Here is a 16,864-nt window from a genome sequence, read left to right on the forward strand (position 1 = left end):
AAGAGTCAGAAAGTCAGAGGTATTGAAAGAGGAAAGATTTCAATCCAGATTTAAAAGCAGACGAGGGAGCTCTGTTCAGGATCTGCAAATGCTTCAGTCATGCATTTTACGCTTCAAAATTAGACTATTGCAACAGTCTCCTGCATGGCATTCAGAAAAGTCATCTGCACAAGCTGCAGCGTGTGCAAATACAGCTGCCAGGCTCATCAGGCGTTACCATCTGCTTTCCATCAACAGATGGTGTTGCCGTCAGTCCAGACAAAAATGTAAGGAAACAGAACCTTCAGCAGAGGTGGTGCTACTCTATGGAATGAGCTTCCAGTGGATGTCAGCAGCTTCCTGTCAACCCTTATGACCATCATCTACAAAAGAGCAGGGAGTATTGGGATATGATGCACTATATAAATATATAATTTATTGTAATATTTTATAATGAAGATATGGTAGATCAGGGCACTGCAAGATACAGGACAATATGCATGTTATGAGATGGACAGCTCCAGGCACTGCCAGACAAAGGCTTAAACCTATAGATGATTGAAAAGATGATTGATCAGAGCACTGCTAGACGATGGACTTAAATGTATTTTGGAATGACGAAATGATAGATCAAGACACTGAAAGACGATGTGCTTATATCTACACATGGTGTGTCTCTAACTGGGACAAAGTCTGGGGATAAAGTTGTGAGGTCGTATATGGAAACTGGGAATGATGAGATGATAGCTCAAAGCACTGTCCGAAGATGGGGTAAATCTATTTATTACTTGCGCGTGAAGAGATCACCCGTTTAATAAACATACAGCTGTATTACACATTGTGTAATACCAAAACGCGTGCTTATGTACTCTCGGAACACGTTTCACGAACAAATATTGAAAGCTCTCAACATCCCTTGGCTTATTCAGCGACATTGCGTGTGGAGATGATAGATCACTGAGAGGAGCTTATGCACACTCGATGACCCCAGCAACCTTGTTGCTAGGTTGGCGTCACATGGCATTGTTTCGCCGAAGGATCTTGCAACAAAATTCCACAAATTACGTCATCGGGTATTGTGACGTGTTGTAAACTTTGAGGTGCAAGGCCCCGTTCCACAAGGCGATCGTACGGTAGCGCGACGACAGTCGTTGGTCTAAGTTAAAGTACATAAGTTGCGATAACCTTAACGCTACGATAATTTTGTGGAACGGACGCCTGAATTCTAAAGGTGGACCGTTGGATGGTATTAAATTCATACGTTTCAACTTTTGACGTATTTGAAGTATTACTGTGTTAAACTCAGTTGGATTATGCCGTGGATCGGGTAGGTGTCAGCCTATTCACACTCAACAGTATAATTCTAAAAACGTTATAAATGGCCAGTAATAAATAAAATACTAAACTCGCTCCCGTGTAAAACCAATTTTATGAAACTCGTGAATAGTTATGGTATCTGACTCGCTTTCACTCGTCAGATACCAGAACTATTCACTCGTTTCATAAAATTGGTATTACACGGGAGCTTGTTTAGTATTCTATATATAAGATTAAAGAGAAGGGTGAATGAGTGAATTAGGCTTAACACTGCTTTAAACAGTACTCCAGTTATATCACAGCATGTCAGCTTAACGTGAGAGGAAAGCCCCAAGTGATGCAGGTCTCAGACAATTACCACTTTGGTGAAACCCACGAGCACGGTTATGGTGCTGACGAACCTAGAAACATAATCAGGGCGAACCGGGAATCGAACCCACAATCATAGGTTTCTGGTGGGCCCAAGGAACGTAACTCTAGACTTAGACAACTGATCGAGCCACCTCTGTCCCCACTAAAAAGAAGGGTACATCAAGGCATTGCTACAAGATATGTGTTAGCCTACATGAGATTAAAGAGATTGGTTGATAAAATCTGTGCCAATTAAAGACAAGATCTGGACGAGGGTTTGGAGTAAAAACGAGTCCTGATTGTGATCCTAACTCTGTCTGCACCTATCTATGCTCATAACAAAATGGCAAGTCAGTTTGAACTTTCCACACACATTTCTCGCCAGCATCTTGTTGTATAGGTGGTAGGTTCCAGGTCTCACGAAGGTGGATAATATTAATACATTCCTATAGACATGGAGATACATAAATCAGGCTGGGATTAATCTCCTGGCTTCTCAAATCACCTGAGAGTTTGACTACATGGAACAGGCAGTTGAAACTGCTCACTGGGCAACAAGGAAGAGGCGTGGCACATGTCTGTCTTGCTCAACATTGAAACGAGTTCAGGAGGTACAATATGTGAAGGGGAAAATACCATTGAAATTTGTTGGTGAAGCTTCATTGAAATAAGAATTGTCAAGTTGGGAAAAGAAATTGTTTACATCTCAATTTAACACATGCCTTGTTCAGGGTGAAAAAAATATTGCCCACGTCATGTTTGTGGCGATTGGTGATGGGCTGAATTTTGGCTGGCTGGCTTCTTCGGTATACCTTATATGATAAATAAGATAATTTGATGTCAGCGCCGAAGGAAATTGTCAATAAATGACAAAATATAGCTAAGTTAAAAGTAACATTTTCAATGTTATCACAAATTCACAAGTCAGTATTTTTTTCTTAATTGAAAACAAAACATCAAAAGATTACTAGTCTTGTAAATTTATAGTTGACTTCTATAAGACATTTTCCCAACATTTTAAGAGATAATTAGAATTAGATACAGTAGCACAATGTTAATATTCAATAAAGTGATGTCCAGACATAAATATCTTATGAAAATATTGAATTAATAATGAATAACGTTTTAGACGCTAATTTAGAATGAATAGGTCTCTAACTAGGCAGACTGGGATAAAGTTTGGGGTCATAAAGTACTCTAGAGATTGAAGTTTTGATGAAGCTCTCATTTGTTCTGGCTGATATCTTGTGACCGGATTCACAGCTGAAAGGAATAGGTTATGAGGATGGATTCACTGAAATCTTCACCAACTGATGATTGGCTGATGGCCTGAGACAGGCTGGCATCACTGCTCCCAGGATCAGGGCTGACGATGGATTTCATCAAAGTCTGGCTGTAGTCTTGTGACAGGTTGCATTCACTGCTGAAGATGGAATCATCCAAATCTGGGCCCAATGACGTCTGGCTGATTGATGCTTGATCTAGGCTGCAAGCACTGTCAACCTGAAGCTTCCTGAATGTGGAATCTTCAAACTCAGGGCCCAATGATGTCTGGCTGATTGTTGCTTGATCTAGGCTGCATGCACTGCTAATGGTAAGAGGCCTGAAAGTGGAATCATCAAAATCTGGGCCCAATGATGTCTGGCTGATTGATGCTTGATCTAGGCTGCATGCACTGTCAATTGGAAGCAGCTGGAAGGATGCATCATCAAAATCTGGGCCCAATAAGATCTGGCTGATTGCAGTTTGATCTAGGCTGCATTCACTGTCAACTTGAAGAGGCCTGAAGGTGGAATCGTCAAAATCCGTGCCCAATGAGGTCTGGCTGAGGCTTGATTCACTGCAAATAGTAACAGACATGAAATGAGGTGGTGAGAGTTCATCAACAAACCCTCCACTGATTGAAGTTTGGCTTATGCTTGCACTGATGCTGGCAGGGAGGGACATATCACATGGGCTGAGGAATGTGCTTGCACTGGTGTCAGCAGGGAGGGACATATCACATGGGCTGAGAAATGTGCTTGCACTGGTGTCAGCAGGGAGGGACATATCACATGGGCTGAGGAATGTGCTTGCACTGGTGTCAGCAGGGAGGGACATATCACATGGGCTTGGGAATATGTTTGCACTGGTGTCAGCAGGGAGGGATGTATGATTTCGGCTGGGGAAGACATGTCTGCTCTCTAATAGAAACATTGAAGGAAGGTCATTAGTGTCAGTACAGTTAGAAGTAAAGTTAGGATAGTCTGAATGAAGCACACTGGTATTTGGACTGAAAAAACCTGCATTGTGAATATTCAGATACTGGCTTGGGATGAAGGATGGGAAGGAAATAGGTTGTTCAAACTGTTGTAGGATGCTGTTGTAGAAGATGGAGGATCTAGGGTTGGGGCATATTAGGCTGGTGGACCTCATTGTAGGACTGGAGGGGATGACAGCATCAGTGTCAGGGCAGGGAGGGTCATCCAGGTTCACCCAACTCTCACTGGGACACAGCATGTTGTGTCTCTGAAGTATCAATGTGGGATTTATTTAGATTCATTTCACACAAAGCACAATATACAGGTATTGTCACATGTTAACCTTATTTACATGAATGTTTGTTCTCATACAGTGATTTTGACTGAGTTAAATGGCATAAGGACATTTCCATGACTTTATCAACTTTTGATAGGACATTCCTCTACATCTCTACCAAATTTGAAAACGATCTATTTAGGACGACAATCTGTCAGTGTCCAGGAGATTGAACCGATCTGAAACCCTGGCTAGAATGTAAAAGCTAGTGTATTTGTGTTCGAACTGGGACATGTCATTATTGTGTGTGTTGTTTAGATGAGTGTACCTCTGGAGTTGATCTTTGCACCAGATCAAGGTGAAACACAGGATAAACTGTAGAATCCAGATAATACTTCACACTGTCGGTCACAACAACAGAAACCTGTCAACAATATAGACAAGAAATTACTTTATATCATAACACCTTGATGTTTTATCAGTTTATAAATAAGGTGTTGTGCTTTATAAGCATATTTCATGGATAAAAACAATGTTTTTAGGCATGTAGAAATAGTAAGCATTAGGGCTGGGACAAGTCCAAATGTGGGTCCTACTCAGGAACCACCCGATCCGAGTACCCAAGTTACCCGCCCCGGCCCTAGTAGGCATGTAGTTACAACTATGACAATATTATTGATCAATTTATGATGGTTAAAAAACCTACAACCCCCTGTCACAGGGTTAGAAATAAATTATAATTTTATATTTTAACTAGTCTGCAAAAAATAACTGCAATAGAACACATAAAATTCCCCAAAGCACATAAATATTTAGGGACTGGTAATGTACATTCTATCTAATCACAGACATTAGACATAGTGGGACTGACTGTTGTGATTGTGAGAGATCAATAAAATGGTATTAGGAAATTTTCATGACTTTATTAACTCTGTGCAAAACTTAATCTTCCCCATTTTAAAACACCTTTCCAAAATTCCAAGTTAACTGGCCCACAATTGTCTTTTGGCATCAATCAGTGGATTTTTGTGAACATTATGATATGGAGAACTATCAGCTGAGCTTAACAGACCAAAACAGAATACTACTGGACCTAAGCTGCAGAAAGTATTCCAACCAGATCTTACTTTCAATGATTAAAACCTTGATAGACATCATTCGCAAATCCCCAAAGCACAGTTGTATATAGGGACTGGCAAATATTGTAGTTTGGTTTACAGTCTGTGCCAAAAGCTTTGAGTCTGCTTGCACAAAACACAGGACCATGTAACTAATAAACCCCAACCAATATTCTATGTCTTTGAATATTTGTTACATGCTGTGTCTGAACATGTCACTTGACATCATTTGGAGGGACTTCATCAGCCTAGCCGTTTTCACAAAAACAGTGCAGTTTTAGCCCACTGATGTAGCCTGCATTCTATCATTTCACCCGATCTTAGTGTTAATGTATGAACTTTTACTAGCAAAGCTTACTTGACCGAAAGAAATTTTATTAGACTTGGGCTACGGACTTGTGGGTAAGGTCATAGGGTTTAGGATAATCTACTTGTCGTTTTTTGTGGGTTGGGCCGTTCATAAACATGATCAGAATTCAGGTCAGTTTTGGGGTCAAAACAAACGTGGTGGCTCCAGAATTACCGAAATACTTACAACGTGCGTCTCAATGTGATAGGCAAACAAGCTGATAAATGAAGAAATCGATAATACAACACTAATCTAAAGGAAAACGTTTTCAAAGAGGACCTCAAAATGTTTAATACTATTTCCTGGTTGTCAAGGATGGTCTGTTTTGTTTACAATGGTAACAAACACAAATTCGGAGACATTTCAGGAGAAAACAAAATGGATACATGCAAAATAACATCTACAAACCTATCTGCAATAACAAGAAGTCACTTGAACTCAAATAGGTCGATGAAATCTGATAAAATAACAACTGCGATAGCAATGATACGCTTCTGTCAACGATGAATTGAAAGATCCGGGTCTTGAACTTAGCAACCGTTACCGTAGCAACACCGGAAATTGATTTTGCTTAAAAATTGTTTTTGTATTCACAATGGAAATGGGCTTCTGGTAAAACTTTATCAAAATAATAATGACCAAATAAAACCAACATAAATAAAATGTTTGATGGACCCGACTCGCTCTGCGCTACGTCAACTTTGTAACATGTAGAGACGGAGCCTGGCGGAATGGAACACGTCAATTCGTTCACACGAAGTCCAGTTAATAATCACGCTACAACAATGCCAAACGTTAGCTATAACATTTATTATGGAGGTTAGTCCGTTTAGGTTGAACTTGACATGATGGTGCCTGGATGTCCCTATATGAAGATGGAACACAATATTTTTTCAAGAGTAATACAAAAGTCAGTTCCATGTAGCAAAATTTTTGTGTAATGTGTAAAGTCGATCGGAACACATGACCACGTAACTAATAATAAAAATAAACAAACACGCAAAACAACAAACTTTTGCGAGTTTGTTTGTTATTATTGTAGCAGGACGTGGAGTCATCCCACAGGTGACATCCTTACCTTGCTGACGGGGTTAATTGCTTTGGACAAGGCGTCCGACATCTGATCAGGTCCGTGGTTCGAATCCCATCACCGGTACTCGGAATTTTTATGACGGCTACATTATTATTAGTTACATGGTCCTGTGATCGGAAATACGTGGCCTGCCATGCTTGGTTGTGAGCGTTGATTATGACCCTGGATTTGGTTTTCTTTATTTTCTACGTTTGTTGTTCAACGCCGCACTCAGCAATATTTCAGGTATATGATGGCGCTCCGTAAATAATCGAGTCTGGACCAGGCAATCCAGTGATTAATATATCATGAACTTCGATTTACGCAATTGTGATACCATGACATGCATCAACCAAGTCAGCGAGCCCGACGACCCGACCCCCTTAGTCGTCTCTTACGACAAGCATCGATGGGTTGCTGACGACCCTTTCCAATCCAGATCTTCGCGGTTCCCCTGGGTTTTAATGAGAATAGGTCCCCAGTTTTACATGCTGGTTGTTGGAGCTGAAATCAGGATTGGGTGGGTACAATGGGGCTCATATAATGCCCAAATATGTTTGTCCACCGCTTACAGACTTCATGAATTATATGCTTCGTGATATATCTGGAGTATTAAGCTTGAATTCAATTTCACTCACATTATATTAGATCACTCTAAACACTGCAACAAGTATCATTGCCAAACAGAGGTGGAGTAGCCTCGTGGTTAAAGCGCGCGTTCATCACACCGAAGACCCGTGTTCGATTCACCCCACGTGTACAAGGTGTGAAGCCCATTTCTGGTGTCTCCCGTCGTGGTATTGCTGAAATATTGCCAAAACCACACTCACTCACTCATTGCCAAATATTCCATACAACATCACTTGGCCCCGTTAAAATATGTAGTTTTGAAATATAGTAAGCCACTGAGCGGTCGTTCCAAGCTCTGCTAACTGGTAATCCAACAACGATGTTCATATTGTCCAAATCATTAGGTTTTACTGAACGTCAGTCAGAGCTGACATTTGGGTGCAAAATGCGAATACAACTGGGACGTATAAAGTTGGACCAAGTACATCTTCTTTCATATTTTCTAGGCTTTGGGTATTGCTTGACTTCTTTAAAAGAGCACAAGACCTCACCGCTGGCTTACGAATCTGATAATGACAAACACATTGATATTTTGGTAGTGCAGTACAAGTCTGTACATTCTCAAACTGCATGGTGTTAATGTTCAGGGATACGTTTTTATGTCCAAGGATACGTGTTTCTGTTCAGGGACACGTGTTACTGTTTAAGGATACTTTACATATAACATAAGGCTGGAGTCATCTGATGAGTAAAGTTTGTTTGTAAAATGACAGGATTAAAACTTGCATGGTATTGCAAATATTTTTGGCTTTGTGAAAAGTATAATGCATTTTAGACAATTGTCAGAAATAGCAGTTTTAAAATGTAATTGCGAAAAAAAAAAATTACTGTAAATATTATATAAAATTCCACGTGATGTGTCCATGTATTCTATAAAAGTGGATGGTTTGACTGGTGTGTGTATTTCACCAATAAAGAGGGTGGCGACACCCCGTCCAGCCCCGCCTTAAGAACTCTCGAGTCACATCAGTATACACAGCTAGTGTTAGTAAATGCGACTGGGATTTTCACATAGAACGCATGATCATTCTTGCTTATAAGGTTAGGGCTAAATTTTGTATTGATTTGACACTCTTTGCAAGAAAGGAAACCATAACAATTTAATTCATACATTGAAAGTATCCGCGTACCAGAAAAGCACTTCCTGGCATCCAGCTTACAACATAGTGGCATCCGGAAAAGGGCTCGGCATGCTGCTGACCAAAGACGCTTAGCACCCTCATAAAATACCATTCATACTGATATTAATTATGAAAATTAGTAAATACAGTCTGTTAAAAAAAGTATAGTATTTTTTTACATAAAATTCAGACTGGAATATCATTCTTAAAAACCCCATCTGGAATATCAGGGTTTTTTATCACTAAAGGTACATAAATATACTAGTATAAAATAACCTACAATCTCTATTCAATGTCTTCCTGGGTTATTTGGGAGAGGAAATATAGGAGTATGATAATTCGTTCTGTTCGTTTCAGTTACTGGTCTCTTTTTATAACACCTGTCATGTGACAACCTATGAACGTTCAAAATGGCGTCAGCTTCTGTCGGTGGTAGACATACTATTGATACTCTTGCAGCAAAAATGAGCAGCCCGGAATGTTTGAATGATTTTGCTTCATGCCGATCGGTCCTGTCAAAGGTAAGTATATAACCTACCCTGTTAATGTAATAGTTGGCTTGAGGAATTCGGAATTAAACGCTAAATGCCCACTCAATGCATCGTTCTACAGTTGCTGCGAAATTGTACCAATGTACTGCTTTCACTTTCCTTCTGATCGCTCACACGAATCACGTCTTCATAACAGTCTACAAAAGTATGCTGATTTTGCTCCAGCCTCCATAAGCTCTAGTAGAATGTTCTGAATGCGTGAATCGTAGCTATGTCGAATAGTAAAAGAAGAGCATTACATCTAAACGTATTTGAAGAGACGTCGGAGCTGGGTGCAGGTTAAAACGACATCTAAGCAAAACGTCACCTATTTCTCAGGCGAAAACGGCACCTCTTTTTTTAATAACGATAAGAACGATTTATGTAGTAGTATGTATATACTTTGCTCATGCATTAATGCATACTTGTAATGTCGGCTGCCGGCAAAAAGGGGACCCGGGATATATATATATATATATATATATATATATATATATATATATATATATATATGGAATATCTATAAAATTATTTCCTACTTACTAAAATAAATATTAAATATATAGTATACCTGTAGTCCAATTTCTTGACATTTCAGACAGACTCAGTTTTAGCGTGACATTGAATTAATTTGAGTAAAGGTATTTAAAACCTCAAAGTATGAATAAGTTTCACAATAAGTTTAGTTGCACCTCCCAATCAGGATCGGCGAGTAAATTGGAATTGAGGCTAGTTTTTAATGTAAACTTGTATTAACATTTCTCAATTATTTATGTTTGCAAGTGACCATGTAAGTTTAATTTCATGTATTTCAGTACCAAGGAAAAAAAATATATAAGGTGCCGTTTTTGCCAGGCAATAGTGGGCCATTTTCGCTTAAAGCAAGGTGCGATTTCGTCAGTCGGTGCCGTTTTCACTCAGTGCCGTTTTGCTGAGGTGCCGTTTTGGCTATAACCCTCAGAGCAAAGGGATCCATGTTTTGTTTTCGTTGACCGTTCATTAAAAATTAGAATCATGCATTCCCTTTGGGGTCTGACATAATCCATTTAAAAAAAAAAAGAGTTATCTTTTTCTTATCAACCAAGCAGCTTTGTGAGTAAATTATTTTTCATATGTTATCTAACGGCTAGTCAGAACTCAGTTCTGAAAAATCATATACTCTGGTTACCAGATAATAATCTAATGATTTTTATTGTGGATAACCAAATAGCAATCAGCACAGCAGACCTTTGTCTAATTTGTGAAAACATAATATGTCAATGCAGGATGACCGTGATGAACCAAGTGTTGTACCATTAAGATTAAGGGACAGGACGTTCACCGTTCTAAAACTTTGTTTGTAAACAATAGCAGATAACCTCCAAGCTAACTTGGCTCTGCTCACCTTATTCCACTAGAGAATTTTTCTTCTCCAGTGACCACACCATAGGTGTAGGCTTATCACGTGACGGGACTTTTGTCTTGTTTGTAAACAAGCGCACTTATTCTGAAGCAAGAACAGAAGCCCTTCGGAGAGCTAGCGATATTGTCAATTTGATGTGTAAAGCTATATTGTCATGCACCTCACTGTCGCATCTGTAGTAGTATGTCTATATAATTATGCAAAACAATATGTGAAGTGCAACAAAAGGCTTACATTAGGCCAATCTGTTCTTATTTCAGAATTAGTGTGTTTGTTTACAAACGAGAAAAGTCCTGTAATGTGATAAGCCTACACCCATGGTGTGGTCACTTGGGCAGACAATTCTCACACGGAATAAGCTCTCGGCTATTGTTGACAAACAATGATTTAGAATAGTCAACGTCCTGTCCCTTATAAAATCCCTGTGCACTAGCTGTAAGCAATTTTAGCCTTTGTATCATAGTTTAGGGGAGGTCGGGTAGCCAAGTGGTTAAAGCGTTCGCTCGTCATGCTGAAGACCCGGGTTCAATTCCCAACATGTGTACAATGTGTGGAGCCCATTTCTGGTGTCCCCAGCCGTGATATTGCTGGAATATTGCTGAAAGAGGCGTAAAATCAAACTCACTAACTCACTGTATCATAGTGTAGCTGAAGGGGTCGTCTTTTACTGGTTACTACAGAAATGTACCCTGGGTATAATCAAAGTACAGAAATGGATTTTCAACACTCAGACGTAGTATAGGCCTACATGTTATTTTCGCATTTTAAGTCACTCATGTTTCCATGGTTCAAATATTGGTTCTTTAATATTTCTTCCGTAGGTGATGACTCTAAGTGCCAATCATGCTAACCTGACGCCATTGTTGCCCTCAGCGGTCAAGCTGCTAGCCCACTCCGACATGTGCATAAAAAAGATGGCTGGTCATATCCTCATTCAGTATGGTGCCAACGACCCGGAAATGATCCTACTTGCCATAAATACACTCCTGAAAGACTGCCAGGAAAGTAACCCAATGTTAAGAGGTCTTGCTCTTAAAACTCTCTGCGCCCTACAGCAGGAATCGATTCTTGAATTTGCAGACAAGGCTCTTAAGAAAGCTTTGTCAGATAAAAGCTCCTATGTAAGAAGGGCGGCTGTAATTGGAAGTGTCAAAGTATTTCATTTCTGTAGTAGTTACATCCGAGATGGCCACATCATTGATCAGTTGTATTCCATGATTCGAGATCCAGATCCACTTGTGGTTGTCAACTGTATATCTGCTCTTGAGGAGATTCTTCATGATGAAGGAGGCATTGTCCTTAACAAGAATATAGCTCATCATTTGTTAAACAGGGTGAAGGACTTCCCGACTTGGTCACAAGCCAATATATTAATGGTTCTAAAGAAATACACACCTTCATCAGATGATGAAGTGTTTGACATTATGAACCTTGTTGATCCTTTTCTCAAACATAACAGCTGTACTGTAGTATGCTTCTGCCTGGAACTCTTTCTGCATATTGTAAGTCCAATGCCTCATCTACAAAGTGAAATATGTCGGAGAGGCAAGGAAGCCATAGTGAGTCATCTTGGTTCTGGCAATATTGAGCTTATCTATTCTGTGGTAGATTTTTTGTCTTCTCTATCTAAAATGCATCTTCAGGTGTTCTGTTCTGACTATCAGTCATTTTTCTGCCGCTACAAAGAACCTCCATACCTGAAGATGAAGAAGATGAAGTTTCTACCTGTGCTGCTGAACCAGAACAACGAACAAGCAATTCTGGATGAGCTGAGCCTCCACTGCAAGGATGGATGCAAAGAAGTGTCCAAATGTGCTGTAGATGCACTAGCCACCATTTCTAGATCTCACCAGCATCTCAACCAAAGCTGTTTAGAAAAGTTCCAAGTTCTTCTTGAAAGTTCCTCTAGTCAAGTGGTATCAAATGTTCTACAAGTCCTACAGATGGTACCCTTAAAGGACCAGGACAGGATCAAGGACATCATCTTGATCCTGGGCAGCATCCACAGGACTGTTAAAGATGATTCCGGGACTATAGCTCTACTACACCTGCTTGGGGAGTATGGGCAACATGCGGAGGATGTTCCCTACATTCTAGAAGACTTTGTGGACAGACTGGAGGAGATTGACAACCCAGACCTCAAGGAGCAGCTTCTCAACACAGTCATCAAAGTCTTCTTCTCTCGACCTGGAGAGACACAGTCAATTCTGGGGTCACTGTTAGAGGCGTGTATCAGTGACTCGAATCGGGCATTGAGAGACAGGGCAAAGTTCTACTATAGCCTGTTGGAGACAGACGTGGTGTATGCCAAATCCGTGATCTGTGGTTTAGATCCTGAGTAGAGACCAAGAGTGAGATGATCAAAGAATTTGGATTTATTCAGTATGACGGAAACAATGTATCATATCTCATATGTATCATGACTTGTGATATCGTTTCAGTACAATTCAAGTATATGATAGGCAGCCGACTGATTTTTAAGACTTGTTTTGCTGATTAAGATTGTTTAAAATTTTAAAGCAAGTTAGAACCTTATCATTCCCGTTGAAATTCATGTATGATATTAGTAACCTCTTGAACCCTTGATAAGGTCGTTGAGGATTTGATATTAGTTGTTATTCACTGAACATTAATGTACACTTGGCCTAGTGTCTTGGCATCAACAGGACACAGGACATTTGTATATGATGTAGGTTATCAGGTTTGTAGGTGCTGCTGCTTGGCCTCACTACCAGGAGTAAACATGGTAAGTGATCTAATGTCACATTTCTTCAAAATCTTTACTTGACAGGCTTATTGATAGTCAGATTTTGTAATGGCATCAGTTACAATTCTACCTTTTCATCTTTGACTCTAATGGTTTTTTTTGTATCAATAAAAATAATTGTACTTACTGGCATCAAATTGATGTATTGTAAATCAGACTTTGTACATTAATGTGGTGTTTCATTGTTTTTTAAATAAATAACAATAATTATTATACAGAAGTAAGTAGAACCTAGCTGTCATGAAAATTCATAAAAATCTATAGTTTTCTTTTTAGCTTCCTTCCATGCCTACTGAATGTACTGACAATATTTGTTAGCGAAACAGTAAGCTTGTTAGTTTTGTTACCTGAAACACATTTATATATGTTGCCTAATGGGAAGCATGCACTATTTATCATTTGATTGGGGATATATAAACAGAACAACATTAAGACAATACAAGACAAGTTATTTTGATAGGTCACATATTGTGAACATGCTGCCTTTTTCGGGACAACCTCTATCTGAGGCTGACATGTGTTTTCACGATTCAAATTCAATTGAGAATGTTAAATAAATATCATGATGTATGCATGTGTATCTCAATCAGGTTATGGCTGCTATTATATGGTCTCTGCTGTAAGACAGCAGTCATATGCTCTAGTCATAAATGATCAACTATGAGTCAAATCATATTATATTGCAATCTTCAAACTCTTGTGAATCGCTGAAAAAAGAGCTGATTCAGCAATAACATGTTCAACACTGTGAGAGTCGTTTTAGCTTTCCCATACGTTTGGGTTGAAAAGATACAGGAAGGTCCCGACACATAGGGTGATACAATACGTATCGCGGCATGACTATAAATATTTCAAAAGGACGCTACCTGTAGACACGTTTGTAGCAGTTATTTTTAATAGTGAACTTGACACACTAATTATAACGGATTTTGAGATATTTGACTCACAAAAATGCCGGTGGGTTCATTAAAAGAGTCAACGTGTGAAGCCCATTTCTGGAGTCCCCCAGCTGTGATATTGCTGGAATATTGCTAAAAGCGATGTTAAACCATACTCACTCCCACTCACTCATTAAAGGAGTTGTCAATAATTTATTTCAGCAAGTACATCGTCTTGTATACATTCAGAAAAAAACGTATTGTGTATCGTATCGTCGCATGAAAACTCACGATGTCAAACATTGTCATGTGTAAATGCGTCCTACTTTAAATCTAGTCAGTACATACTCAGGTGTATTGTATCTATCAGAAGACTGGTTAGTTGAGTTTGTTCATTGATAATTAGTTGTGTGATCAGCATTGGACTTTATGTACAGTAAGATAGGAGTCAAACCATTTGGTAGTCAGTCTGACAGGAACCCATTTGGGGATTCCTATGATCCCTACAAACAGCATGTTCCGTGGTGGTAGTGGGTTTGATGGCTTGATAACGCAGTATCTATAAGTTTCAGCACATCTTGTGAGACACCCAAGTTTTTGCCTGAATATGTTTGAAAAAGATTACATACATATTCCATGTATTAAGACCTTTGTGTGAAATGTGAGTGGATGGGGAGTGGGATCCGATCTCATGACCACCAGCTGTGTTACAACTGCAAACTTGAAATATCGTCATGAAAAACAAATGTACTTACACTATGTCAACCTTAACCTGCAAGACCAACAAAACTAGCAGTGATAACTTCTTAAAGAACACAAAATGACATATGAGTCATAGTAGGCATTTACAAGTTGGATATAATTATTACAAGGCGTATTATGGATAACAAATTCTTTTTTTTATACCAACAAAACATTTCAGGGCTTCTTTTCCCCCCTTATTAGGTGTATGAGCATCATATTCCTTGTCATAAAAAAGGGAATTATGGAGAAATATTAAACTGTCTTGTCTTATAATATAATAGTTCAATTGCATAATTATGGTGGTGATTTTATAGACTCAACACGTTTTCTGGTGTTTGTTGTTCTTTGTTTTAAGGGACACTTCATGTACCAAAGACTAAATCAGGACTGGGATTACAATATTAGTTTATTTAGTTTGTTACTTTAAAGAATATGATGTAGCATTAATTAGTGGTTTATTGTGAAAAATATGAAATATATGAACTAGTAAATTGTGCTTCCTGACTAAGGTAATAATTCTATTTCATAACTTTATTGCAATTGTTGTCTTTTGTGTTATTTGTCCACATTATACAACCTTGATATGTGTGAGTGAGAGAGATGTGAAAATATATGACATCACCATGGTGACATCAAGGATTCTATAAGATGTAAGTTTTTTTTTATCTTAGATCATTAGAGACCCACTAAAATAAGTGTCCAAGGCAGCTGTATTAAAGCCCATCACCCAGCCCGTGACACTACCTTAGTTACCTGCAAGTCCCGGTGTTCCATTGCAGTTTTCTTTAGCATCATTCCTGTGCTCTGGCAGGGAGGGATCCTGGATTTCGAAAAAAGGGGGCTTCCATTTGTCATTTAATTACCAAATCTACATGTACTATTAATTGTAGGATTTTTAACATTAAAAAGAGGTGTGGGTACGGGGGTGGGGGATGGCCACCCCAAGAACACCTCCCTTCTGGATCCGCCACTGTCTGGGTTTTCACCAAAGTGGTCACCATCAAAGACCTGCATCACTTTGTGAGCTGACTGCATGAGAAACCTAACATAAATAGAGGTTATCGCTTGAGTGTCTCGTGGTGGTAAACTATCCTTTATTAAGAATGAACATTGTGTTTAGCGCCTTCCCCACACCTATAAACATGTGCGCGCATGCATGCACACACACACACGCGCGCGCGCACGTACACAAACACGCACGCACACACACACATCTTTTGAGACATACTCATGGTTGATATCATTATGGTATACACTATAGTATAACACCACCAGGAATAACTCATTTGGCGATTGATATATTTACAAAATAAATATTGATCAGTAGTGATTCATAGATATTCTATAATAAATAATATTTTCTGCAAAGACATGCACGATCAATGCTTTATAATTATAATTCCATCATTTGTTTCACGGCATTATATTCGTCACACTTCTCGGTGCACAAGCGTGGAATATATTTTACGAACGCTCCATTGAATTTCGTAAAGGGTGGACAACTCGTATCCCCTTTCTTGCTGAGGTCCCGTCCTGCTCATACAGACAGCGGACATGTGAACTAAGCTTGCAACAAACCTTGGTGCATCTCATCTTGTAACGCCATTGAACATTCACAATGTGGATCCTACATATATGTGTTTTACATCTCATCAGACGACCATCACTCAACCATCGTCAGATTAAGTATTGAAATATCTTGGAACCTCGACGTGAGGATCTCGCGTGTTTTACATACTTTCGCAAAAAGACACAAAACCCTTCCGTAAGCATAAGACGAAATAATGATGAAATAAGTTTGTTTTCTTTACATCGCATAATAAGTAAAACAAAATATGCATACTAATTCCCACCCTCGTGCAGCTCCTTCTTATGTGTTTGCTTAGTAACTTGTATTGGCGTATGTCTTTTCGTGATCTTTTTGAAGAGTATGCTTATTCAGGATAAAATGAACGTTCTTCGCCTGTATAACGCATGCATCTGGTCAACTGTAACAACGTCTCATATCGATGCCAGCAGGATTCATGTTTGCCAATGTGGTGGCACAGCGCACTATCACAAATCAGTTGAAGTAAGATACGTCAGTCTC

General features: G+C 39.2%; 2 protein-coding genes across 5 annotated transcripts; one reads left to right on the forward strand and one right to left on the reverse strand.

The window, feature by feature from the left end:
- Positions 1-1,632: 1,632 nt before the first annotated feature.
- LOC124116334 lies at positions 1,633-6,152 on the reverse strand. 4 transcript variants are annotated; one of them, XR_006858100.2, is made up of 3 exons: positions 6,040-6,152; positions 4,493-4,588; positions 1,633-3,487 (listed from the first exon to the last, which is right to left on the reverse strand). XR_006858100.2 is itself a non-coding variant. In XM_046477629.2 (2 exons), the coding sequence occupies exon 2, from the start codon at positions 4,144-4,146 to the stop codon at positions 2,905-2,907; it is 1,242 nt and encodes a 413-aa protein (XP_046333585.1). In that variant the 5' UTR covers positions 4,147-4,588; positions 6,040-6,152; the 3' UTR covers positions 1,633-2,904. The 4 variants fall into 4 exon arrangements, 2 of the variants coding, with proteins under 2 accessions (XP_046333585.1, XP_046333586.1); XR_006858099.2 differs by having other exon boundaries at positions 4,493-6,147; XM_046477629.2 differs by having other exon boundaries at positions 1,633-4,588.
- A 2,690-nt stretch (positions 6,153-8,842) lies between these two features.
- LOC124116335 (AP-4 complex subunit beta-1-like) lies at positions 8,843-15,298 on the forward strand. Its single transcript, XM_046477632.2, has 2 exons — positions 8,843-8,975; positions 11,208-15,298. The coding sequence occupies exons 1-2, from the start codon at positions 8,865-8,867 to the stop codon at positions 12,726-12,728; spliced, it is 1,632 nt and encodes a 543-aa protein (XP_046333588.1). The 5' UTR covers positions 8,843-8,864; the 3' UTR covers positions 12,729-15,298.
- The last annotated feature ends 1,566 nt before the right edge of the window (positions 15,299-16,864 follow it).

The sequence above is a fragment of the Haliotis rufescens genome, unplaced genomic scaffold (assembly GCF_023055435.1).
Source record: "Haliotis rufescens isolate VD_foot unplaced genomic scaffold, xgHalRufe1.0.p SCAF_5, whole genome shotgun sequence".
NCBI lineage: Eukaryota > Metazoa > Mollusca > Gastropoda > Lepetellida > Haliotidae > Haliotis > Haliotis rufescens.

Excerpts from the sequence above, each read along its gene's own strand:
- LOC124116334 (XM_046477629.2), bottom strand. The coding sequence starts at position 4,146 with ATGCTGTGTCCCAGTGAGAGTTGGGTGAACCTGGATGACCCTCCCTGC.
- LOC124116335 (XM_046477632.2), top strand. The coding sequence starts at position 8,865 with ATGGCGTCAGCTTCTGTCGGTGGTAGACATACTATTGATACTCTTGCA. Across the intron at positions 8,976-11,207 it reads GCCGATCGGTCCTGTCAAAG|GTGATGACTCTAAGTGCCAA; the intron begins GTAAGTATATAA and ends TTTCTTCCGTAG.